The sequence below is a fragment of the Dasypus novemcinctus genome, chromosome 5 (assembly GCF_030445035.2).
Source record: "Dasypus novemcinctus isolate mDasNov1 chromosome 5, mDasNov1.1.hap2, whole genome shotgun sequence".
NCBI classification, from domain to species: Eukaryota; Metazoa; Chordata; class Mammalia; order Cingulata; family Dasypodidae; genus Dasypus; species Dasypus novemcinctus.
In genome coordinates, this window is record NC_080677.1 from 123,248,625 (window position 1) to 123,274,192 (window position 25,568).

The following is a 25,568-nucleotide window of genomic DNA, read 5'->3' on the forward strand; positions in this document are numbered from 1 at the left end:
GAAGATGCAAATAGAAAAGGACCTTGAATTAAAGGTTCAACACGGATCAGCAGAATATCCCTGTCTACATATAATAACATGACTTCAAAATGCTCTTTGACCTAATGTAAGGGGGAAATGGAAAGGAGAAATGAGAATATAAGGCTATGAGTCTCTAAAAAAGAGTCTGGAGGTTGTCAGAAGGAATGCCCTTATGCACAAATGAGCAGAGTCTGAGAGACAGATAAAGTAGATACAACCCCAGGTATTGGTTCTTTTGAGGAATAAAGAGGCCCACGGGTTCTATGATCATGGCAGATGGGGTTCACTACCATGGCAGATGGCCCTTCTTTGGAGCTGGTGTTTCTGCATGATGGAATTGGACTCCGAGGGGATCTCTTTTCACAAGACTTGCATGCTACTTTAATGGAATTGTAGTTGGTGCTGGGGTTTTACATATATTTAGGGGATTTGAATCTCTGGACTGATAATATGACACCCAGGCCCAGAGCCTCAACAGACTTCAGCTCCTACACTTTGATTTATTGGACTTACCCCACTCAGCTAACATCGAGTTGAAGAAGGTCAACCACCACACCATGGAGCCTAGAGTGTCTACAACTGAAAGCAGGAGGAGTGCATCCAGTATCCATGTGGAATCTAAGCCCCCACTTGACATAGATGTGCAATGGACAAAACCAACCCAATGTCCACAGAGAAAATGTGGAACGGGTGTGGGAAGGGTAGCCATGGTGGCTGCTGGGTTTGGGGAATGGGAGGAAGAGACGAGATGTGGAGGCGTTTTCGGGACGAGGAGATGTCCTGGGCGGTGCTTCATGGACAATTACGGGACATTGTAGATCCACCCAGGGCCCACTGGATGGAACGTGGGAGAGTGTGGGCTATGATGTGGACCACTGACTAGGGGTGCAGTGATACTCAGAGATGTACTTACCAGGTGCAATGGATGAGTCACGAAGATGGGAGAGAGTGTTGCTGTGGGGGGAGTGGGGGGTGGGGGCGGTGGGGTTGAATGGGACTTCATATTTTTTTAATGTAATTTTTAAAAATAAATAAATAATCTATTAAAAAAAAAAAAGAAACTGGACTCAGATGGGATCTCTTTTCATAAGACCTTCATGCTACTTTACTGGAATTGTAGATGGTGTTGGGGTTTAAGATATATTTAGGGGATTTGAATCTCTGGACTGACAGTATGATAGCCAGGCCCTGAGCCTCAACAGACTCCAGATCCTACAATCTGATTTACTGGACTCACCTCACTCAGCTAAGATGGAGTTGAAGAAGGACAACCACCACACCATGGAGCCTAGAGTGCCTACAACTGAAAGCAGGAGGATTACATCCAGTATCCATGTGGAATCTGAGCCTCCTCTTGACATAGAGGTGCAACGGACACAACCAATCCAAGGTCCACAGAGAAAAGGTGGCATTGGAGTGGGAAAAGTGGACATGGTGGCTGATGGGTATGGGGAATGGCAAGAAGAGATGAGATGTGGAGGCGCCTTTGGGACTTGGAGTTGCCCTGGATGGTGCTTCAGGGGCAATCACCAGACATTGTAAATCCTCCCAGGGCCCACTGGATGGAATGGGGGAGAGTATGGGCCATGATGTGGACCGTTGACCATGAGGTGCAGAGATGCCCAGAGATGTACTTACCAAATGCAATGGATGTGTCACGATGATGGGAGTGAATGTTGCTGGGGGGGGGAGTGGTGGGGTGGGGGTGGTGGGGTTGAATGGGACCTCATATTTTTTTTAATGTAATATTTTTACAAAATCAATAAAAATAAAAAATAAAAAAATAAAAAGGCACATGGAACCACAGGGAGTTTATGCATATTGAGTTTATTCCATGCTCTTTCCCTTCCTCTGCTCTCTCTCTGTTTTCTCCTGCTCCTGCTCCACTCTTCTGTTTACATGAGAGCTGCTTTTATGTTACTACTATCAGAAAATATGATTAGTTTTTACAGTCACATACCTATCATGTTACATATACGGATTAGCGGGCTTGTGTGCCGGTTCAGATCAAGTCCATTCCCCAGAAGCTGAGGGCAATTATGCTGTGTCACTGTTTCCTGCATGTGGCCAAGAATTATCCAGCACACTTAGGCCGTTTAACTATTGGGCTCTAGCTCTCCCTACAAAGACACATCCTGACTGAGGTGGGCCACAACTGAATTGAAGTAACCTCATCAAAATATCCTGCTTATAATGGGTTCACCTACAAGAATGGATTAGATTTAAGAACATGTTTTTCTGGGTTATATACAGTTTCCCACCACAGTTACTTACACCTTACAGAGGACACAGATTAAGGAGGCAAGATATTTAAAAACATGAAATAACAGTTAAGACAAACTGAGTCTAAGAGGAATTTCAGGGGAAGGGAATGAAGGAAAAGTCTGAGAAGCAGTATTTAATGATATAATTGCTGGAAGTTTTCTAGTTTTAAACAATATATGTATAATATTAGATCTAAAGCCCCTTCTGAGTGCCAAGCAGAACAAATAAAAATAACAATAAAAGTCCAAAGTAGACACATAGTAGAAAAACTGCAGAAAATCTATACTTGATTACCTACCACAATAGAATTAAAAGAGGACAACTACTGTACCAGTTTGATATTGTCTATGAATTCCAAAAATAGATATTGGATTATGTTTTTAAACTGGTTTATTCCTCTGAGGATATTAGATTGTATTAACTTCAGAGATTTCACTTTTACTTGATTAAGTTATGATTAAGGCTTTGATTGGGCCACATCAGTAGGACGTTGAGGGGGTCAGGACTCACAGAAAAAATGACATGGCAGAGGAGAGGGTTGGAGTTTTTGATGCTAGAGGCCCCAGAAGTAAACACACAGGAGAAGAACACAGAACAGCGATGGTTCCGTGGACACAGCAGAAGCCCCAGGAAGAGAGAGAACCTGATAGTCTATAGCAGATCTTGTGGAGAGAACAGAGCAGCTGAGCCCAGAAATAAACGAGCCCAGGAAGAGAAACATTTAGAAGGAACTGGAAGGCTGAATCCTCACAGATACTGGCAGCCATCTTGCTCCAACACATGTCAACAGACTTTGGTATTGTAAGCAATAATTATTTAAAAATTTTAAAAAAAGCTAAGCAGGGGACTCTTTATGGATATATAAGTATGTTGTAACAATAAAAAAATACATGAGATTGAAAAAAATGACGTAATGAGAGTGATAAGGAATAGGCTTTCAAATTTACCTGCATTAATTTATTTTTAAAAGCCGAGAAAATATGGCATAATGTTAAGATTGATAAAGCTGGTGTTGGATCTATATGTATTCATTACATTATTCTAGGAGAAAATATTAGCAAAGATTATATCTGATAAAGGACTTGTAGCCAGAATATATAGAGTTTTTAAAATTCAGCAATAAGCAAACAACCCAATTAAAAGAGAGAAGGGCAAAAATCTCAATAAATACTTCACCAAAAACTATATTTGGAAAGCAAATAAGCATACAAAAAGATGCTCAACATCATAAGTTATTAGGGAAATGCAAATTATGTTTTTGGCTGTGTCACATTTAAGGGGGGAGGGGGGCATCCTGGGGCCCTGGTATCCCACAGTGGTTTCTAGGGGTTGGGTTTAGGGAAGAGGATGCATACGAAGGGGCAGGATGAAGGAACTTTTGGAGTAATGAAACTGTCCTCATGGTACTTGGGTCATGGATATATGGCTCTATGCATTTGTCAAATGCACAGAAGTGTACACCATAAAGAGTGAATTTTACTGCATGCAAATTTTTTTAAAAATCAGGAGAACACAAAATGGAATGCTGGCTATGAAAATTGAACCTAATTGTTTTAAAATTTTATGACAGGGTCACAATGAAGTGAGTAGAGAAGAACAGAGTTGACCTAAATAACTTTGGAAGCAATTGTTTTGACTAGATAATATAAGGACAAAAGAATTGTACACAAACGCTGGATTCTAGCTGGTAAATTTGTTTCTCATAGGAGTTTGGGTTAGCAATTCAGAAACTACTCTGCATCTGTACTAAGACTGAGCTTAAAATTTCACATACTATAGATGAGAGCCAGGTTTCTTGAGCTTAGAGAAAAAAGTTACAAATAAGCAAACGGGACAATGCCAGAATGAACCCATGGTGCCAGATTAGAGTCAGAAGTGCTACTCTCCAGTTCATTGGACTTACCCAGGTCAGTTAACAGGGAGGTGAGGATGGTCAACTACCACACCAGCGAATGGAGAGTCCACAACAGCAAGCAAGAAAATTCCATTCATCAGCCATGTGGGATCTAAGCCCCATCTTGATTAAGAGATGGAGTGGGCATCGCCATCCCAGGGTCCTCAGGATGAAGGAATAAAATGTGGATTAGAGTGGATTTACTGGTATTCTACTATAGAATTATTGTGACTCTAGCAATAAAAGCAATTATATCATTGCTGTGGAGACAGTGGCTATGGGAGTTGCTGAAGGCAGGGAGAGGGAAAAAGAGGTGTGATATTGGGGCATTTTCGGGACTTGGATTTGTCCTCAAAGATATTTCAGGGACAGATGCGGGACATTATATATCCTGCCATAACCCACTGAATGTACTGGGAGAGAGTGTAAACTACAACGCAAACTATAATCCATGCTGTGTAGTAATGCTCAAAAATGTATTCATCAAATGTAATGAATGTACCACACTAATGAAAGAAGTTGTTGATGTGGGAGGAGTGGGAGGTGTGGGGAGTGGGATATATTGGAAACTCTTATATTTTTAAATGTAACATTTTGTGTGAGCTATGTATCTTTAAAAAAATAATAAAGAGGTATTAGCAAGCACTCATGTATTTTAATATAGATGATGATAAATTTGATGATATATCATGATTAGAGAGGTAGATAGATAGACAGACAGACAGACAGACAGACAGACAGACAGACAGACAGACAGACAGACAGACAGACAGATAGATAGATAGATAGATAGATAGATAGATAGATAGATAGATAGATAGATAGATAGATAGATAGACAGACAGACAGACAGACAGACATATGTATTCATACCTGGGCTAGTATACTGCTGAGACCCTTGAAACAGTGACGTTCCAGAAGCAACAAGCACACCTAGCACACATCTTGTCCCTGAATACCATTCTCAAAAAATCAGAACCTTTTCCTTGGAGAAATGTTTAATTCTAGGGTTGGGACAAGAAAATATACAATAAGAGCCTGGTGTATCCTATGATACCAGAAAGTAAGGATGTGCTTAAGAAAAATGAAGCTATGTCAAAAAGATATTATAACCAACCTGAAAGAGTTTAACAATTGCCAAAGCTTAAACAATTTGAGCAACAAAATAAGTAGCAATAATACTGGATTGTAAACAAGAAAATAAAATATAAAATAAAAATTCATGAGTCACTACTAATACAAATAAAATTGAGTAAATAAATAGAATAGCAGAGAAGAACAACTCATCCTTATAAAAGAAGTGTAATTAATAAATGTGAAAGGAATGAGGAAAATAGAAAATTAGGATATCACAGTAATGTAATAACTCCTGCAGGCAACATCCACTGTTGAATGATAAAATTAGTGGGTAGGAATACTCTACAAAATACTTGACCAGTACTCTTCAAAACTCTCAAGATCACGAAAGAAAAGGAAAGATGAATCTGTAACAGATTTGAGGAGATTAAGGAAACAACTAATTACAATATGGTATCACAGATTGGACATTGGAGCAGAAAAAGGATATTAGTAAGAAAACTAGAGAATTTGAATAAAGGCTACAATTGAGCTTATAGTACTGTACTAGTGTTAATTTCTTAGTTTTGCTCCTTATACCATGGTTATGTAAAATGAGTGAAGGGCTTAAGGGAATTCTCTTTACATCTTTACAACTCTCTATATTTCTACTATGTTTATAATTCATCTCTAAGTCTAAATTATTTTTAAAATAGTAAGTTAAAAAGATAACCCCATAAACCAGACTTGTTTAAGCCATTCTCTGTGTTCTTGATGGTTCAGAGTCCTCTTCATGAGTTTTCCTTGGATACATTCAGGATTTAGTCAGAAAAAATTGGATATGCAATTTAAGATATGGTACAGCAGTTCTACTTTGTGATGATTATCTCTTCACCAGGAAAGCTTACTTCATTCTACCTCAAACTGTCTCTGGGCATTCTCATCAATACTCTCCTTTCCATTGCATGAAGCATCTCTGCCACATGCTGGGACAAGTTCCTTTTCTGAAATGCCTTCAGTGATCTCTGTGAGCCCTTCTCCTGCCCACTGCCTCTCTGCAGCCTCCCAAACACAGCAAAGCCTACCCCTGGCTCAGGTCATTCCAGTCACTGCCATCCCCTCTCTACTTACCCCCAGTATTTCCCTCACAAATGTTTTTACAATAGAACTGCTATGGGCTCACTCAACCTCACTCTTTATGCCTCCACTCTTGACAGAAGAGTAGGACCTGCAAAAAAACAAGATTGATGGAGAGCTAGAGCTACCATTTCTCCTCACATCTCTAATTGTAAAGAATTGTTCTGAGCTGAAGGATCATGAGTAAGGTCACTCCTTAATCTAGCAATATCTCTGTTCTGGCCAAGAGCTCGGTATGCAATACCATGATGAGCAAAACAAATGAAGAAAGGTATCATATTCTCAAGGGAACACATGCCATTTAACCTCACAGTCTTGGAAGCCTGGGTCTGTGGAAAGGGAGGAAAGCTAGCCATAAGCAAAGACCTTTCAATCAAATCAGAGATCCTGCAGCTCTCCAGGACTATTTGTACTAGTGAGTGGAAACAGAGTACAGCAGTTGTTTCATCGTGTGTTCAAGGGGAAATATTCGGAATTCAGAAATAGAGATTTAAAGATGAGACAGTAAAATTCATAATAACTTGTCCAAAACAACTAAACAGGCTTGAAAACTTTCATAAGATTTTTGTCTTGTATAAAGGAAGCGTTAAAGGGAGCAGATGTAGCTCAGTGGTTGAGCACCTGCTTCCCACGTACAAGGTCCTGGGTTCAATCCCTGGGACATCCTAAGGAAAAAAAAAAGAAGCTTTAATTAAAGAAAAGAACAAACATTGTGAGGCACCTCACCCACCAACCCTGCCGTTATTAGAAGTACTTTGTCATCATTATTTTAGATTTATGTACATCCATAAAAGTTAATTTACTCTGAATTGAGAAGTCTATTTTATTATTGTGTGTCCTATGCTTACATTTCAAAAATCAGAAACAACTCCCTCAAGATACAATTGTGATTTTTTTTCCTTACCTCTTTCGGTTTTAGTAGTCCAGAATAGATTGGATGATTTGGGGTATTGTTTTTATCCTAAGATTAGCCTAACTTGTAAAGAAACTGGAGAACTTTTCCTTCATCCCTTATTTTCCTACCATTTTAAAATGAAAGGGAAATTTATGTATGTTTTAATGTCCTTGTTGCTAAAGCAAATACCGTGCAATCAGTTGACTTAAACAACAGGAATTTACTGGCTCATGGTTTTGAGCCTAGAAGTCCAAATCAAGGCCTCATCAAGGCAAAGCTTTCTTCCCCAAAACTGGCATTCTGGGGCTGGCTGCCAGGGATCCTTAGTCCTTGGATCCTCTGCCACATAGCAATGCACATGGCAGCCTTTCTAGCCTCTCATTTCTTTTTTGGGTTCTATTGACCTTTAGCTTCTTGTTTCACATGGCTTTCCCTCTCTGAGTATGAATTTTATTCTGCTTATAAAGAACTCCAGTAATAATATTAAGAACCAACCTGACTGAGATGGGCCACACCTTAATTGAAGGAACTTCATCAAAAGGTCCTATTTAAAATGGCCCCACACACATATAAATGGATTAAGTTTTATAAAAATGTTTTTCTGGGGTACAAAGTTCCAAACCACCATAATGCATAACTAAGTAATTTATTATTTTTAATGGAATTTAATTTGTAAAGAAGGACCTTTCTTTTAATTATTCTTCCCTAAATGGTGAAGACAATATAAAAAATACCATAATAAAAATTGAAGCCACCCTGCATTTAATCTTTGGCATACACAAAATAACCCACCAATTTAGGCATTATCATGTAGTGGATAAGAATATGGACTCCAGGGCCAAATGGCTATTGTTTGAGTCCCAGTTCTAGCAATCTTCAGTGTGTAACATTGACAAAGTTATTTAACCTCTTTATGCCTGTTTCTCAACTGTAAAATGGAGATAATGAAAGTATTCCTTAAAAGGTTGTTGTGAGGTTTACATGTTGTAATAAAGTATCAATCACATAATAAAAGCTATGTATATCTTTGCAATTATTATTACTTTCACTCAATTCCCTTAAGTCAAAAATGAAACTAAGCTAAATGGCAACTTGGTGAATCAATTTAAAAATTAACTCGAGCTATTTGAACTAATAACAACATGTTAAAAAATAGGGAGATGATTAGGAAGAAAAACTTTTCCATCATTTGCATCTCCAGATTTAGAGCTCAGAAGATTTAGAGATAAACAAATACAATGAATTTGGAAATGATACATCAACCGCTTCTACCTATGACATGAATAGAGGGAGATATGAGGACTCTCCCCTTCACATGTTAGGGAAACATTTTCCCTCAGTCACCAAAGAGGAGCGACAACTCAGGATGATGGAAATCTCAACTCCCCAGAAAATGAATTGTCACCACTTCTCATCACCTTCATTTTAACAGCTTTAGGCACTGAATGCATCGTTGGAATCCTCACAAATGGATTCATCATGGCTATAAACGCAGTTGAATAGGTTCAGAAAAAGGCAATTTCCACAAGTGGCAGGATCCTGTTTTTCCTGAGTGTATCCAGAATAACTCTTCAAAGCTTCATGATGCTAGAAATTACCGTCAGCTAGACATTCCCCCGTTTTTATAACCAAGATGCTGTACGTAATGCATTCAAAGCAAGTTTCATGTTCTCAAATTATTGCAGCCTCTGGTTTGCAGCCTGGCTCAGTTTCTTCTACTTTGTGAAGATTGTAGATTTCTCCTATCACCTTTTCCTCAATCTGAAGAGGAGAATTTCTGAGTTGATGCCCTGGCTTCTGTGGCTGTCGGTGTCCATTTCCTTAGGCTACAGCATGCTCTTCCGTCAGGGTATCTACACTGTGTATTGTAATGATTCTTTTTCTATCCCCTCCTCCAACTCCACTATGAAGAAATACTTCACTGAGACCAATATGGTCAACCTGATTCTTCTCTACAACCTGGGGATCTTCATTCCTCTCGTCATGTTCGTCTTCTAGCCACCCTGCTGATTATCTCTCTCAAGAGACACACCCTACACATGGAAAGCAATGCCACTGCCCAGCATGAAGTTATCAAATTTATCAGCTACTTTCTCATTCTTTACATTTTCAATGCAATTGCTCTTTTTGTCTATATGTCCAATACCTTTGATAACAATAGTTCTCGGAATATTTTATGCAAAATCATCATGGCTGCCTACCCTCCTGGTCACTCAGTGCTGGTGATCTTGAACAACCCTGGGCTAAGAAGAGCCTGGAAGAAGCTTCAGCACCAAGTTCATCTTTACCTGAAAGGGTAGACCTGTGACCAACACCAAGGAGTATATAACACCTAGCTGATCAGTCTGCTTTCCCTCTTCTAGACCTCTCTCTTACCTCCTTTTTAGTCCCTGAGATCTGATCCTTTCACCTGATGGGTTTTGTTTTTTTTTTTTGGTATTGAAGATTGATCTTAACTTCTCTCTTATTTCTTTGTGATCCTTAAAATATTCTTTAGCTATGCCTTCTCTATCTACCTCCCATTGCTATTCCTAAACATTGATTCTCTAGGGGAGATTTTTTAAAATACTAATACCCAGGCCTTACCTTAGATCAATTAAGTCAGAGTTTCTGGTGTTGGAATTCAGACATTTTTAAATCTTTACCAAGTGATTCTAATGTTCATCCAGAGTTAATATAGGTACCAGTTTTGAGGCAGATTCTGCAATTTGGGCTCCTAATAACTCTTCTCTTTCCCCCTCCGTGTGTTTTTTTTTTAAAGATTTATTTATTTATTTATTTCCCCCTTCTCTCCCCTGCCCCCAGTTGTCTGCTTCTCTGTGTCTATTCACTGCGTAAAAAAGTTCTTCTATGATCACTTCTATCCTTATCAGCAGCACCAGGAATGTTTCTTTTTGTTGTGTCATCTTGTGTCAGCTCTCCATGTGTGTGGCACCATTTTTGGGCAGGCTGCACTTTCTTTCATGCTGGGCGGCTCTCCTCACAGGGTGCACTCCTTGCGCATGGGGCATCCTTATGTGGGGGACACCCCTGCGTGGTAGGGAACTCCTTGCGTGCATCAGCACTGCTCATGGGCCAGCTCCACACGGGTCAAGGAGGCCCAGAATTTGAACCGTAGACCTCCCATGGGGTAGGAATATGCCCTATCCATTGGGCCAAGTCTGCTTCCCCTCCATGTGCTTTTGGGAAAATGTCAGCTGAGGGTGGATACTGGACATAATAGATTCAAATTATTCAAGAAGCCGTCTGAGCAGAAGTTGGAAATGCATTTTTTTCCATCCTCCAAAGACATAATCTGAATAATTTGGAAATAGCTATCAAAATTATAGTGCATAAAACATGCTTCAACCTAAAAATCACTAAGAATTTTTCTATAAGATCTAGTCATACATATGCAAAAATAGGTATAGAAGGGTCTTCATTGCATGTTGTTCATTAATTAGGGAATTAGGGGACTAGTATATCCATGAAATAGACTATTACGTAACCACTTCTAAAATGAGATAAATTCACGTGTTCTGAAAGAAAAGGCCTCCAATATATTTTTAAGTGCCAAAATGAACTATTTCGTGATTCCATTTATGTTTCTTTTTTAAGGTAAAATATATGTATATTGTTTGTGTATGTGTGTAAAGTTTCTGGGGGGAATCCACCAAAATCAATTAACAGAGCACTTTTGACATTGTCTGGAGATCATTGAAGCATTTGTACTTAATTTTATACCTTTCTGCATTCTTTGAACTATTTAGAATATATATATATAAATGTCAAAATTTTAAAAGATTTATATTGTTTTTTTATTAGAGAGCTAATTAAGGAAAGGTTTGAGGAAGAGGACTATGCATCTTAATTTGTTGATTAAGGCTCTCACTATATTTTTATAAAAAATGCAAACTTCCAAAACTTGAAATTTAAATATCTCATTCATCTCACACTAGCTCCCATTTTTCCATTTTATTTGCTCAAGAACTGCCATGGAAAAGCCACAGACTTTCAATCCATTGACACTTCTACTGTCTCTGTCCATCTACCAGGCTCCTCCTGAAAAAAAACACTTGCAGTATTCACAGAGAAATAAGATATATCTGAGATTTGCTTTAAATAATCCAGTAGAGAGTAAGGAGTGGGGAGTGAAAAGGTTTAGGTTAGTCATACGTTGGTTTTTCAACAAGGTTTTAGGTACATGGGAATTCTATATACTATTCTTTCTACTTAGGGGTATGTTTTTTAAAGTGCTAATACTTTTTAAAATAAATGAACAATAAAATAATTTAATTTCCGAACTCCACCACCTCTCTACATCCTTCATATGGCATAATCCCATCTAGATGAACCCCATTGTTTAAATAACCAGATGAACCTATGTCTCTACAAATTCATGTTCTTCCATCTCAAATGAGTAGCAGCACGGGGTATTCCCACTCTGTATTTGCCTAGTGACGTCATCTGTTACTAAACATAATGACTATCTCATATCTTTTCTTTAATACTCAAACCTCCAATTTCTTTCCTCCCTTCCTCATTTTCAATTGATGAACTTGTATTTTCCCTCTTTAATAGAAGCCATTAAAAGGACATTCCTTGATCTTCCCATCAGCGAACCTACAAAACATCCCTGTAGGGGTTTGGAGCTATACATACCCCCAGAAAAACATGTCTGTAAGTTTAATCCATTCCTGTGGGTGTGAACCCATTTTAAGTAGGACCTTTTAATGATGTTACTTCCGTTAAGGCAAAGTCCATCTCAGTCTGGATGGGTCTTATTTCTACTATTGTAGTCCTTAATAAGCAGAATGAAATTCAGACAGAAAGAGAGAAAACCATAGGAAGAAGCTGAAATTCAATGGAACCCAGAAAAGAATGGAGACACCAGGAGAGGTCTCTTCAAATGGCAGTACTTTATTGTTTACTTAGCTTTTGTACTTATATTTTTCAGAGGAAAAAATACTACTGTAAATTGTAAATAGTCAATACAAAACTGTATTGTATGCAGACCTGTGACTGTTAGCATCCTCATCTTGGAAGAACAGATAAATAAAGTATATTTACTATATGAAAAAAAAAAAGCATGAGCAAATAAATTCCCATTGTTTAAGCTGAACCACTGCATGGTAGTTACTTGAGTAGCCTAGAAAGCTAAACAATCCCTAATATTTCAGTAGAAAAAGAACCCCCCTATGAGGAAATTAATTAGACATGTTTAAACTATTTTTCTTCTCCATTATTTCTTTTCCCTCCAAAGTTTCATTTTTCTTTGTATTTTACTTCCTTTCTTTTATGATTGAGGCCTTTCCCTCATTTCCTGAATTAATTTATAGGACAATCTGTAAACATGGACCCCTTTCCAGGAGTCCTCACTGAGCTAAAGACTTAGCTGCATTAGCCAGTATTCCTCACATGTGCCATCCTTAAAAATCTACCAAGAAATAATATGATTTTGTTGGTACTGTGCAAGCCTTCCAGGAAGGAAGGAACATGACTGTTTAAGGTATGAGTGTTAGACATCACTATTTGTGATTTGACTCCTGTACAGGATTTGGTGTAGTTAAAAAAAAGAAAAGAAAAAGATTTGATATCCAACTGATGGCATACCTCCTCGTACCTTAATAAAATGGATTTTGAATAATATATTGGATACTGAGAAAACTGGTTGGCATAATTCATAGACATCTTTTCCTATCTCCTCATTCTCAGGGGCTTAAGACATTAAATAAACAACTATCAAAACGTAGCCATGGGAAGCTGGAAACAGAACATCAAAGCTATCAGTAAACCCCCTGTGAGAAAAGATTTATGGGAAATGATTCTGTTTCTCATGGAACAGCTCCGAACCAACCTAGTAACAGATAATTTGGGAATAATTTTATATGTCACATATCACAATTGTCACTATTTTCTGATAATACTGTGATATTTTGTGTTCTTGTGAAATAGCCTCATTGTTAAAAAGCTATTAAAAGCATTGTAAATCAAATTCTCATATAGTGATTTTTTAAATGAGATTGTCAATACTTAGAAAAAATAATAATACTAATTTTTAAATCTCCCTTCCAAAGAAATTTACAGAAGTGAAATTAGAGGTGTTTGGAATTTTTTAAAAATTATTATTGTCAAAATAATATTGTCTTTTGTCCAAAAAAAAAATCAAATACTAAAAAGTATTTCATGAAAAAGCAACTATCTCCTGCCTCTCCCCAGTAACCCTCCCCAGAAGCAATATTTCTACCAATTTCCATCTTCCCAGAAGCAACATTTCTACCAATTTCCAGCTTCAGTTTTTGTGGTTCTTACTATGATAGCTCCAAATACATATAAAAATATGTAAATACGTCTACATTGATTTACCCATTTGCAGGTAATATTTATTGACTCATCACTGTAGACAATGAGGAGTTAAGTGCAAGTTACATTGCCTTCAAATTATTTGCCCTTGTCTTTCTCCCAAATTTTGAGAGTCACATTACTATTTTTAGTTCTTATTCTGGTTACCTTTAAATTGTTGAATGACAATTTTAGGTTTCAATTTCTTGTTCCACTAGTCAATTCCTCTTAACTCCACGATATGCAAAAAACTATATTAAATTCCATTTCTTTCCTACCACTTCTTTTTACTTCTCTACCTTTTAACTTCTGAAGCAATGTTTTCCTTCTACATTATCAGTTTATTTGATAACCATCATACACTATTGTGTAACTCTAGTTCAGTTGTGTGTGCTTAATCTGTAAATTTATTTTAAATTTGGAAAACCAATAAGCAGAATTTCTAATATTTTTACTAAAATTATTATTGGATTCAGGACCAAATATTGTTTTCCTCTAGTTCAAGGGCACAATCCATGGAACCAGCTAGAATGCTTCTAAAATAAAATCAAATGTACTTTATTTTCTTACACTACATCATTTACTCAGCAGTATGCAAGAGTTTAGTTAGGGTTTGTGATAATCCTCCTCAATTGCCTTCTTTTTCATTGTTTAGACCCTCACTTCTCACACACAAAAAAATAAGTATATGTCCTTACTGCATAAAAGTAATGCAGTTTTCAATGATGCTACTACCTATTGGATATAATACCCTTTTTTTCAAGAAACAATTTTTACAATCCTTTATTCTCTTGTTCCAATCTCTTTTTTTCATATAATAAACTTTATTTTAAAGAGGTTTTAGATTACAGAAAAATTGTATTGGAAGTATAAGGGATTCCCAAATAACCCACCCTCTTCACCCCCACATCTTCCCCTATTAATAACATCTTTTTATTTTAAGGAGGTACTGGGAATTGAACCCAGGACCTCATCATATGGGAAGCAGGCACTCAACAACTGAGCTACACCTGCAACCCTAACATCTTACAGTAGTGTGGTACAGTTGTTACAATTGATGAATTAATATTGAAGCATTGCTACTAACCAAGGTCTGTAGTTTACATTGTGGCTAACGCTTAATTCCAATATCCTAAAAATGCTCTATGTTCTACCTATTATTCCCTCAGAAACTCTGGTCTTTGTATCAATGTTATACATTCTTCTGTTACTACAATATTAATAAGTTTACTTTGTCCATGGTTGCATTCACCCCGTATGTTTGTTCATTCCTCAACCTTGAGGATTTGGGGATGAAGACACCTGCTCTGCCTCAGATTGAAAGAAGGCTTAGATTTTATGGGGCAGATGGATGGAACTCTTATTCCAATCTTGAATATTGGCTCCTATTCTGGACTCACAGCTGTTATCATTGGAAATTCCTTCACTGAATTTCTTGGTAACATTCAACTGTTTCCCAGATCCCATGTATAACGCTTTATTATTTCCTCCCTTTCTAACCAGAAAACATCCTTGAGTAACTTCCTCAGAAAGTTTACATGAGAAGGTAAACTCCCTGAGTCTTGAATATTCTGGAAATGTTTTTATTTTGCCCTCACTCGTTTTTGCTAGTTTGGCTGAGTATATAATTTTAGATCTGAAATCATTTCTCTTAAAAACTTAGAATAGAAGGGAAGCGGACTTGGCCCAATGGATGGGGCATCTGCCTACCACATGGCAGGTCTGCAGTTCAAACCCCGGGCCTCCTTGACCCGTGTGGAGCTGGCCCATGCGCAGTTCTAACGCGCGCAAGGAGTGCCCTGCCATGCAGGGGTGTCCCCCGCATAGGGGAGCCCCACGCGCAAGGAGTGCACCCTGTGAGGAGAGCAGCCCAGTGTGAAAGAAAGTGCAGCCTGCCCAAGAATGGCACCGCACACATGGAGAGCTGACACAACAAGATGACGCAACAAAAAGAAACACAGAATCCCAGTGCCGCTGATAAGGATAGAAGCAGTCATAGAAGAACACACACAGCAAATGGACACAGAGAGCAGACACAGACACAGACACAGAGAGAGCAGACAACTGGGGGGTGGGGGGAAAGGAAGAGAAATAAATAAAAAATCTTTTAAAAAAAAAACTTAGAAGAAATGTCTTCATTATCATCTAACATTCATTATTACTAAGTGGAATTCTGAAAGCAATCTGTGTGATATTCCTTTGTAGACATGTTTATTTTCTTTCTCTAGGAGTTTTTAGGATCTTCTCTTTATCATTGGTGATTCACTGGTTTGTATTAACACTGTATGGATGGGAGCCGATGTAGCTCAAGCAGTTGAGCACCTGCCTCCCACATGGGAGGCCCCAGGTTCAGTTCCTTGTACCTCCTAAAGAGAAAAGCAAACAAATGAAAAAACCAACACAAGAGAGCCAGTGTCTCAGTGGTTGAGCTCTGGCCTCCCACATAAGAGGTCCTTTGTTCTATCCCCAGTCCTGGTATCTCAAAAGCAAACAAACAAACAAAAACTACATGTAATGGGGAACAGATGTAGCTCAGCGGTTGAGCATCTGCTTCCCATGCACAAGGTCCTGAGTTCAATCTCTAGTACCTTCCTTAAAAAACAACAACAACAACAACAAAAAACCACTGCATGTAATAGTAATTTGGCTACAGCAATTACACAATACCCCATATTTTTTTTATGTAGCATGATGTTTGGAGGCTGGGGAAGGTGCTCCAGAAAGTTTCTAGGGACACATGATCCTGTCAGTCCTACCACCCTTATCATATGGCTCTCTCTTACTCATGCTCACAAGATGTCTGCCCCATATCTAGGTATCACATCTACATTCCAGGCAGAACAAAATCACATGGACACCTTAGCAAGGAAATCTGCAAGAAATTATTTTAACTTTTAATTGGGCATGTTGCCACTGTAAACAAAATTGGGATTTTTTTAAATGAGGAAGGGAGAATGAGAATGACTTAAGGAAATATCAGTGAATGCCTTACTTGATGAAAATTATATAAGATCAGTTTTGGTCCTATCACTCAAAAGACCATGTCTTTCAACAGCACAGAGAAATTTTCTTCTATCTTTAAAAAACTAATTACTTCCCCTCCATTTTCTCTAATCTCACTCCCAGGAACTCTTTTTAACCAGATTTTAGGCCTCCTGAATTAAACATCTGTGTCTCTTATCTTTTTTCTCAACACTGATTTTTGCTTAGAATTCTGGAAGTCCTCTTGACTTCATCATCATATTTTTATTGAAATCACATATTTGTTTAATTTTAGGTCATATTTTTAATTTCCAAAAGCTTCTTCCTATTTATGAATTATTTGTTTTTAATAACATCCTGTTCTTACCTTATCATCTGTAAATATCTTTACAGTTACAGAATACAATATCTTCTGTAACTTCTCTGAAGATATAAATTACTATTACATTTAAGTGGTATTCTTTGATTTTTATTTCTTCAGGGGTCATTTATTTTGAGTGTTTATCTTGGTCTTTCAGTCTGTGTGTGGACTTTGCTCCTATTTTTGATAACCTGTGCTTATAATTCATAAAGGAAAGTGAAAGACTGTATTCCATAAATAAGTATCCTTCTCCAACAGGACATTCTCCTGAATGGAAGGGCTGATTGGGAGCTCAGTGTGATACCGAGTCATCCTGATGTACTGGCTTCTCTTTTCTGTATATGTGTGGGGATTCCAACATGAGTCTGGAAACTCCAAATGCCATAGTAAGAAAATATTTAATCTACGTGACAATACCCACAGTAGAAGCCCTACCCTTTCCTGGAAATGTATTCCATTTCTCAAGAAAAAAATAGGAAAAACAGCAGAGTCCCAAAATATATGAAGCAAATACTGCTGTTTGAAGGGATAAAATAATAGTTATTCATTAATAGTAGATTTTAATATACCACTTTCAATAATGGGCAGAACATCTAAGCAGAAGATCAATAAGGAAATACAAGATTTAGACAATACTCTAAACCAACTAGACGCAACAAATATGTACAGACCACTTTATCCAACAACAGAATATATATCCTCCTCAAATTCAGAGGGATCATTTAGGATAGATCTTATCTTAGGTCACAAAAGGGTCTCAATAAATTAAAAAATATTGAAATCATACAATGTATCTTTTCTGGGCACAGTGGAATGAAGCTACAAATCAATAACACAGGAAGAAAAGGAAAATTCACTAATACATGGAAAGTAAACTATATATTCTCAAACGACCAATGGGTTAAAAAGGAAATCACTATGGAAATAAGGAAATATCAGGAGGCGAATGAAAATAAAAATACAACTTACTAAAACTTATGGGATATAGCAAAGGCAGTGCTAAGAGGGAAATTTATAGCTCTAAATGCTTATGTTAATAAGAAGAAAGATTTCAAATCTGAGACCTAACCTCAAAACTGGAAGAACTAGAAAAAGAAGAGTGAACTGAACCCAAAGCAAGCAGAAGGAAGGAAATAACAAAGGTAAAATTGGAGGTAATCAAAATGGGTAATGAAAAATACAATAGAATCAACAAAACCGAAAGTTGGTCCTTGGAAAAGACCAATAAAATTGACAAAACTTTAGCTAAACTGATGAAAAAAAGAGAGTGGGCACAGATGAATAAAATCAGAAATGAAAAAGGGGAACACTTCTACCAATCAGGCTGAAATAAAAAGGCACATAAGAGGATACTACGAACAACTGTATGACAATGAAGTAGATAACCTATATGAAATGGACATATTCCTAGAAATACACAAACTACTGACACTGACAAGAAGAAATAGAAGATCTCAACAAATCAGTCACTAGTAAAGAAACTGAATCAATAATCAAAAACTTCCCAGTAAAGAAAAGCCCAGACTAGATGGCTTCAGGTGAATTTTAGCAAATATTGTAAGAATTAACACCAATCCTGCTCAATCTCTTCTAAAAATTTGAAGAGGAGGAAACATTACCTAATTCATTCTATGAGGCCATCATCATCCTCATATCAAAGCCAGGTAAAGATACCACAAGATAAAATTACACACCAATATTTCTTATGAATATAGATACAAAAATTCTGAACAAAATCCTAGCAAACCAAATCCAACAGCACATTAAAAGAAGTATACATCATTATCAAGTGGGATTTATCTCAAGTGTGCAAGGGTAGTTCAACATATGAAAATCAATTATTGTTACACACCACATGAACAGAATGAAGGGAAAAAACCTACATGATAATCTCAGTTGATGCAGGAAAGGTACTTAACAAAATCCAGCACCCCTTCTTGATAATTCCATTTGCAATAGCAAATGAAAGAATCAAAGATTCAGGAATAAATCTAATGAAAACTATAAAGGACTTGCACACAGAAAACTATAAAACATTGCTAATAGAAATCAAAGAAGATCTGAATAGATGGAATCCATTTTCATAGATCAGAAGACTAAATATTGTTAAGATGTCAATTCTTACAGATGATTTACAGATTCAATGCAATCCCAATCAAAATTCCAGCAAACTTCTTTGCAGAAATCGAAAAATCTACCATCAAATTTATATTGAAAGGTACGGGGCTCCTGATAGTTAAAGCCATCTTGAAAAAAGAAGGTAAAAATTGGAGGAATCAGACTTCCTGATCTTAAAACATATTACAAGCCACAGTAATCATAACAACATGGTAATGGCATAAAAACAGACATATAGATCAATGGAATCAGACTGAGAGTTCAGAAATCAACCCTCATATTTATGGCCAACTGATTGTTTTATAAGGACACAAAGACTATTTGTGGTGGTCTGGAAATCTGTGTACCCCAGAAAATCATGTTTTTAACCTAATTCATTCCTGTGGGTGTAAACCTATTGTAAATAGACCTTTTGATGAGGTTCCTTCAGTTAACATGTGGCCCAGGGTGGGTCTTTTCCTCTTATTGGAGTCTTTTATAAATGGGATGAACACAATAAGAGGGAGAAAAAGCCACAGAAGCAAAAAGCTGAAATCAAAGAAACCTGGAAGAGAAGGGAGACACCAGCAAACACGACCATATGCTTTGCCATATGGCAGAGGAGCCAAGGATTGCTGAAAGCTGGTTTTGGGAAGAAGGCATTACCTGGATGATGCCTTGATTTGGACATTTTCCCAGACTCTAACCATAAGGAAATAAATTTCCTCTGTTTAAGCCAATGCATTTCACTGTATCTGCTATAAAAAGCCTAGGAAACTAAAACAACTTTCAATTGGGAAAAAAAATATTCTTTTCAACAAATGGTGCTGGGAAAATTGGATCTGCGTTTGCAAAAGAATGAATACCCCTATCTCATATCTTACACAAATCTCAACTTAAAATAGATCTAAGACCTAAATATAAAAGCAAGAACTATCAAATTTCTGGAAGAAAATGATGAGACACATGTTCAGGACTTTGTGTTAGAAAGGATTCCTTAGACTTTACACCCAAAGCACAAGCAAAAAAAAAAAAAGTAGATAAATGGGACCTCATCAAAATTTAAAATTTTTGAGTATCAAAAGATTTTATTGTGATTGTAAAACAGCAACCTATACAATGGGAGAAAATATTTGGAAACAACATTTCCAATAAGGGTTTAATATCCAGATTATGTAAATAAATCCTTCAACCAAACAACAAAAAGATAAACAACCCAATTTTCAAAATGGGCAAAAAGCTTGACTAGATATGTCTCTAAAAATGACATACAAATGGCCAAAAAGCACATGAAAAGATGATCAACATCATTAGCCATTAGAGAAATGAAAATCAAAACCATGATGAGAAAGCATTTCACACTCACTATACTGGCTACTATTTTTTTTATGGAAAATTACATGTATTGGAGAGGATGTAGAGAAATAGGAACAGTCATTCATTGCTGGTGATAGGTAAAACAATGCAGACACTGTGAAAGACAGTTTGGCAGTTCCTCAGCAAGTTAGGTATAGAATTGCCATATGATCCAACAAGCCCACATCTAAGTATACACTCAAAAGAATTATAAGCTAGAAACTAGAACAGATATTTGCACATCAACGTTCATAGCAACTTTGTTCACAATTGTCAAAAGATGGAAACAACCTAAGTGTTATCAACTGAAAAATGGGTAAATGTGGCATATATATACAACAGAATATTTTTCAGTCCTAAAAAGTAATGAAACTCTGATACAAGAGACAGCATGGATGAACCCTGAAAACACCATGTTCAGTAATAAGCTAGACACAAAAAACAAACATGGGAAGCAAATTTGGCTCAACTGATAGAATGTCCACCTACCATATGGGAGGTCCAGGGTTCAAACCCAGGGCCTCCTTGACCCATGTGGAGCTGGCCCATGCACAGTGCTGATATGTGCAAGGAGTGCCATGCCATGCAGGGGTGTCCCCCACCTAGGGGAGCCACACACACAAGGAGTGCGCCCTGCAAGAAGAGCCATCCCACGTAAAAAAGCACGGTCTGCCCAGGAGTAGCACCACACACATGGAGAGCTAATGCAGCAAGATGATGAAACAAAAAGATACAGACTCCCGGTGCCGCTGACAAGAATGCAAGCAGACACAGAAGAACACAAAGCGAAGGACACAGAGAGCAGACAATGGGTTGCGGGTGGGGGGGGGAATAAATTTAAAAATAAATCTTTAAAAAAAAAACACAAATATTGTATGATCTTACTGATATGAAATAATTAGAATAAGCAAACTCATAAGAGTCAGAACCTAGTATATAGGTCACCAGAGAATGAGGTCGGGAACAGGGTAGAAAGGCTTCAAATGTACAGAGTTTCCATTTGGGATAATAGAAAAGTTTGGTGGTAGATGGTGGTGATGGTAGCACAACACTGGAAAATAATTAACAGCACTAAATTATATATTTAAATGTGGTTAAAAGTTGAAACTTTAGGTTGTATGTATGTTACTAGAATAAAAACTTTTTAAACAAATACATGGAACTGAAGATGGAGGATTAGATAGACACAGGACTCACTTCTCTCCAAAAAAAAAAAAAAAAGATAGAAAACAGGTATAAATGGCCTAGAAAAAAAAAAAAAAATTAGGATTTAGGGCACCAGAGGAAAGCTGGACACCACCCAGAAGAGAGAAGGGCAAAGGAAAAGAATGTTGATTGGAAAACTCAGTGAGTGAGTAAAAGCTGCAGTTGCAGCTGCCAGTGTCCACCCACCCCCGCCCCTCCCCTCAGAGCAGGCAGCTTTGAATTCTCCAGCCTCTGGCAAGTGGCTGCAGACAGACAGGGGCCAGAGGGGGCTACCTCACCAGGAAAGGGAAGAAAGAGGGATGCAGCCTAAGGCTGACTCAGCTTTAGACCAACAAATTTGGTCTGCTGTGCCCCACAAGCCCTTCCAGATCAGGTGGGGCTGTGCTGTTGTTTGCCCTGGGAGCCAGAGGGGACAAATGAGAGCCAATGTTCACAGCACCTCCTTTACTGAACTGAACTGGTTGTTGAGGACACAGAGGAGAGTGGAATTATTTCCTACCTGGGAAAAGGGAGGGAGCTGCCAGCAAAGTTTGGAGAACAGGCTCTGAGCAAGCTTGATTTGCCAGGCTCTGAATAGCCTTGAAACAGGATTCTCTGTAACATTGTTACATGTGGCAGCAAACACATTCCACCCAGGGTTTGAACTGAGAGGGCTAATGCAGAGGTGAAGCAAGGAGGTGAATGCAAGGAAATTGAAAGTAAATAAATAAAGAGGCTTTTTCCCGCCTTTACAGCCTCTCTCCCCAGGCCCTTGGAAGTGAGTCTCGCCCATTACTGGGTCCATGGCCCAGATTTTAGCAACTAATTGGGTATAAACCTAAGGAGCTATAATAGGTTGAGCCAAGAATCAAAGAATAGGCAGGAACACACAGCCTCTTGCCACTAAATCCGTACACGAGAGAGAAATTGAGTATCAGAGTAGATGCCTAGACATCAGCATAAAATTACAAGCCATGCTAAAAACTTGGAAGATATGGCCAAAGCAAAGTAATATATCAAAGGCCCAGATGAGACACAGGATCTGAGACAACAAAGCTTAGGGCTAATCAGGGCAGAATTGTTAAAAACGTTGTAAATGTTTGGAAATGAATAGAAATGGTTAAAGCATATCATGGTGTTTATAGCAATGCTATTGTATGGGTAGGACAGTGGTTGGAAAAGGAAAGTCTAAGGTCATGTATATTACTAGAAGAGAAGCTAAAAAATGTAACTTGGGACTATACAGCATAGTGAAACTTAAAGTGAAATATAAATATGGGTAATATTGTATATATAAGATTGTTTTTCTTTGAAACTGAACAAATGTACATTAATGTTATAAAATGTTAATCTCAGGAAAAAAATACAACCAAAGCAAAATATGAAAAAAAAAGAATCATGGAACTTCACAGCACAAATAGTGAATTCTAAGTTAAATGATAGACTATGGTTAATAGTGTTGTGGAATTTAAGAGAAGTTTAATTATTTGAGTATAGAGAGGCCAGGACTCAGGAATGATTTTGAGAAGGAAAAATGTTTTATTGACGGCCGGCCGGACTCGGGAGCTTTCTGTTTGAATCCCGAGCCCCGAACAAGATTTTTAAACGTCTTTTATACAGAGAGGAAAGGCCAAATGGTCTCTTTGTTTCAGTTCTCAATAGGCTTCAATTAGCATATATCTCTTCTACATCTTAGGTAAGCTTTTAGCAAGGACTCTAGACATTTTAGATAAGCTTTGGTTTTTGCATTTCTCTTAAATACTTAAAGTTTATAGCCTTTGCTTTGTTAAACATTTCTTGGGACTGGAGCCTGCTGTCACTATCTCTAAGGGCAGGACTGCAGCCTCTTACCATTCTACACCCACAAGTCAAACAACTTAGTTATTTCTGAAGAGACACAAGTCAAACAGCTTAGTTATTTCTGAAGAGACAAAGAGCCTTCCACCCATAGCCTACATCATTAGTACAATTATAAAAATGTTTTTTCATCAATTGTATCAAATGTACCACACCATTGTAAGATGTTGATAATAGGGTGGTATATGAGAATCCTATATTTATACACAATTATTCTGTACACCTCACAACTTCTCTAATAAAATAATAGAATCAAAAACAATTGTCAAAGTGGGAACTGCGAATAGTTCTGAATAATCATTGATGCAGCTGTATGATAGGCAGAATTTTAATAATGCCTCTTGTTTAGCTCCATGCCTCTCTTCCACTATCCAAACCCATATACCCTATATCATGTGCCCTGAGCTTCCAGCAGGCTAATCAACCACCATATTTTCAGAAGCCCACCAGGAACATATTCTGAGCATCCTCTACTCTACCTCATGCACAGTAAACTTCCACTGACAGTCTACCTCCAAGAAATCTCTAGAGTGTTCTTGGCCAGCCTCGCTCCTTCCTCTTCATTATTGCCGGATTACTCCCCTTTGTACTATTTTACTTTTTACTTAGTGGCATCTCAGAAGAAAAGGGAGGCAAGTGGATTTTTCTGGTCTACTTTCTAATATCATAAATCTAAAGCATAACTTTTTTTTTTTAATTCTACAAGAACCTCTAGGTTTATTTCAGAATATTAATCTCTGGTGCCTAAAAAGTTTTATCATAAACCATCTTAATCTGGAGTCATAAAAATATCTCAAACTCATTTTTGTGAGTGAAGTCTTGAGCTGACACATTAACTCCATTGATAACAAGCTTGTTTTATGCTCGTGCATTTTCTCACCTGTTACTAGAACTGCTCTTTCCATTATGTTCCATTTCTGCCTCAAACTAATGATAAAATGGCAGTTCCCTTTTCTTACTGGCAAAAATTGGTTCCATGGGAAACTTCCAGAAAGCTTAAGTTAGTATAGGGCTGATGTAGGGCTTCAGAGGTAAGATTTCTATCAATAAGTATTCCTAAATACTTAGGAATTTTCAGAAGAAGAAAACATCTATATATGGGCACTCAGCATCCCCTCTATAAATCTATGTACATGCCTCTTGCCATTATCTCAGGAATTCTTTCACTGATAAGAACAAACACACACAAGAAAAATATTAAAGCAGAATATAGGTCACCTTAGCCAGCACTCACTTGTGACCAGTCACTAAGAAGACATGATGGCAGATTTTCTGGGAAAGCTTGCTCCTATTACCACAAAGACACTTCTCCAACCATCAAATGGATTGTAATGAAGAAGACAGCTACAGAATAAATTCTGTACAAAAGCGGAGCCAAATGACAGGGAGAACAATCAAGAGAAGGGGCAATCCAAGGGAAAAGATAAAGTGACATACTGAACATAGGTTTCACAAGTGATGGAAAAACGGATTGTAAGCAGTGAGTCCTCCAGGAAGAATCACATCTCTGGGAACTGGATTTTGGTCTGGAGACCATAACAAACAATCTTCTGCCTTTAGCAAGTAAGCCAGGCTCAAAGCAGAAGAGCAAAATCTTGAGTGGATGAGTGTAACATGAAATGACTGAGTTTACCCCGAACTACTAAATTGCATTTCCTCTCATTAGGTAGATGGGGGGGGGGTCACTATATGGAAATTAATTATTAAAATTTTTAAAAGTGTTTTTACACACTTGATTTGTAAATTGAAAATCTCATGCCTACTTTATGTGGAAGCTCATCAGGAATTTCAAAATATTCTCATGGTACTTATATCTGCACATAGACAATTCTAAACCCTAGTCTAGAATTTGGAGTAAAGATGTCTCTGGACAAGGCCCATGACTAGAAAGAGATGAGAAGTCCAAGAAGTGCTGTGCATAGGTGAATTTGGCAGGCTAAAGTCACTCGTATGAGAAATATAAATGAATTATCATGAAACTGAGTTTGAAAGAGAATAGCAGAATGCTTAAAATTCCCAAAGTAGATCCATTGCACACTTGTCTCTCACTCTGCATGCTCTTCCATGAACAATGTCCTCTACTCTTGTGGCTTCAATTCCCCCCCAACAAGCCAATAGCTTCCAAATCTCTCTGTACCCTA

General features: G+C 37.6%; 1 protein-coding gene and 1 long non-coding RNA gene across 2 annotated transcripts in view; one reads left to right on the top strand and one right to left on the bottom strand.

Moving 5' to 3' along the window:
• Positions 1–1,829: 1,829 nt before the first annotated feature.
• The window catches only part of LOC139439043 (uncharacterized), an 85,995-nt gene continuing 62,256 nt past the window's right edge, over positions 1,830–25,568 (bottom strand). Inside the window, exon 4 of the long non-coding RNA XR_011648884.1 lies at positions 1,830–7,038. This is a non-coding gene — a long non-coding RNA (uncharacterized lncRNA). The remainder of the gene's footprint in view (positions 7,039–25,568) is intronic.
• Positions 8,584–9,568, top strand: TAS2R39 (taste 2 receptor member 39). Its single transcript, XM_023583375.1, is given in 3 exon segments — positions 8,584–8,653; positions 8,656–9,255; positions 9,258–9,568. Coding segments are annotated over 3 exon segments (981 nt in total).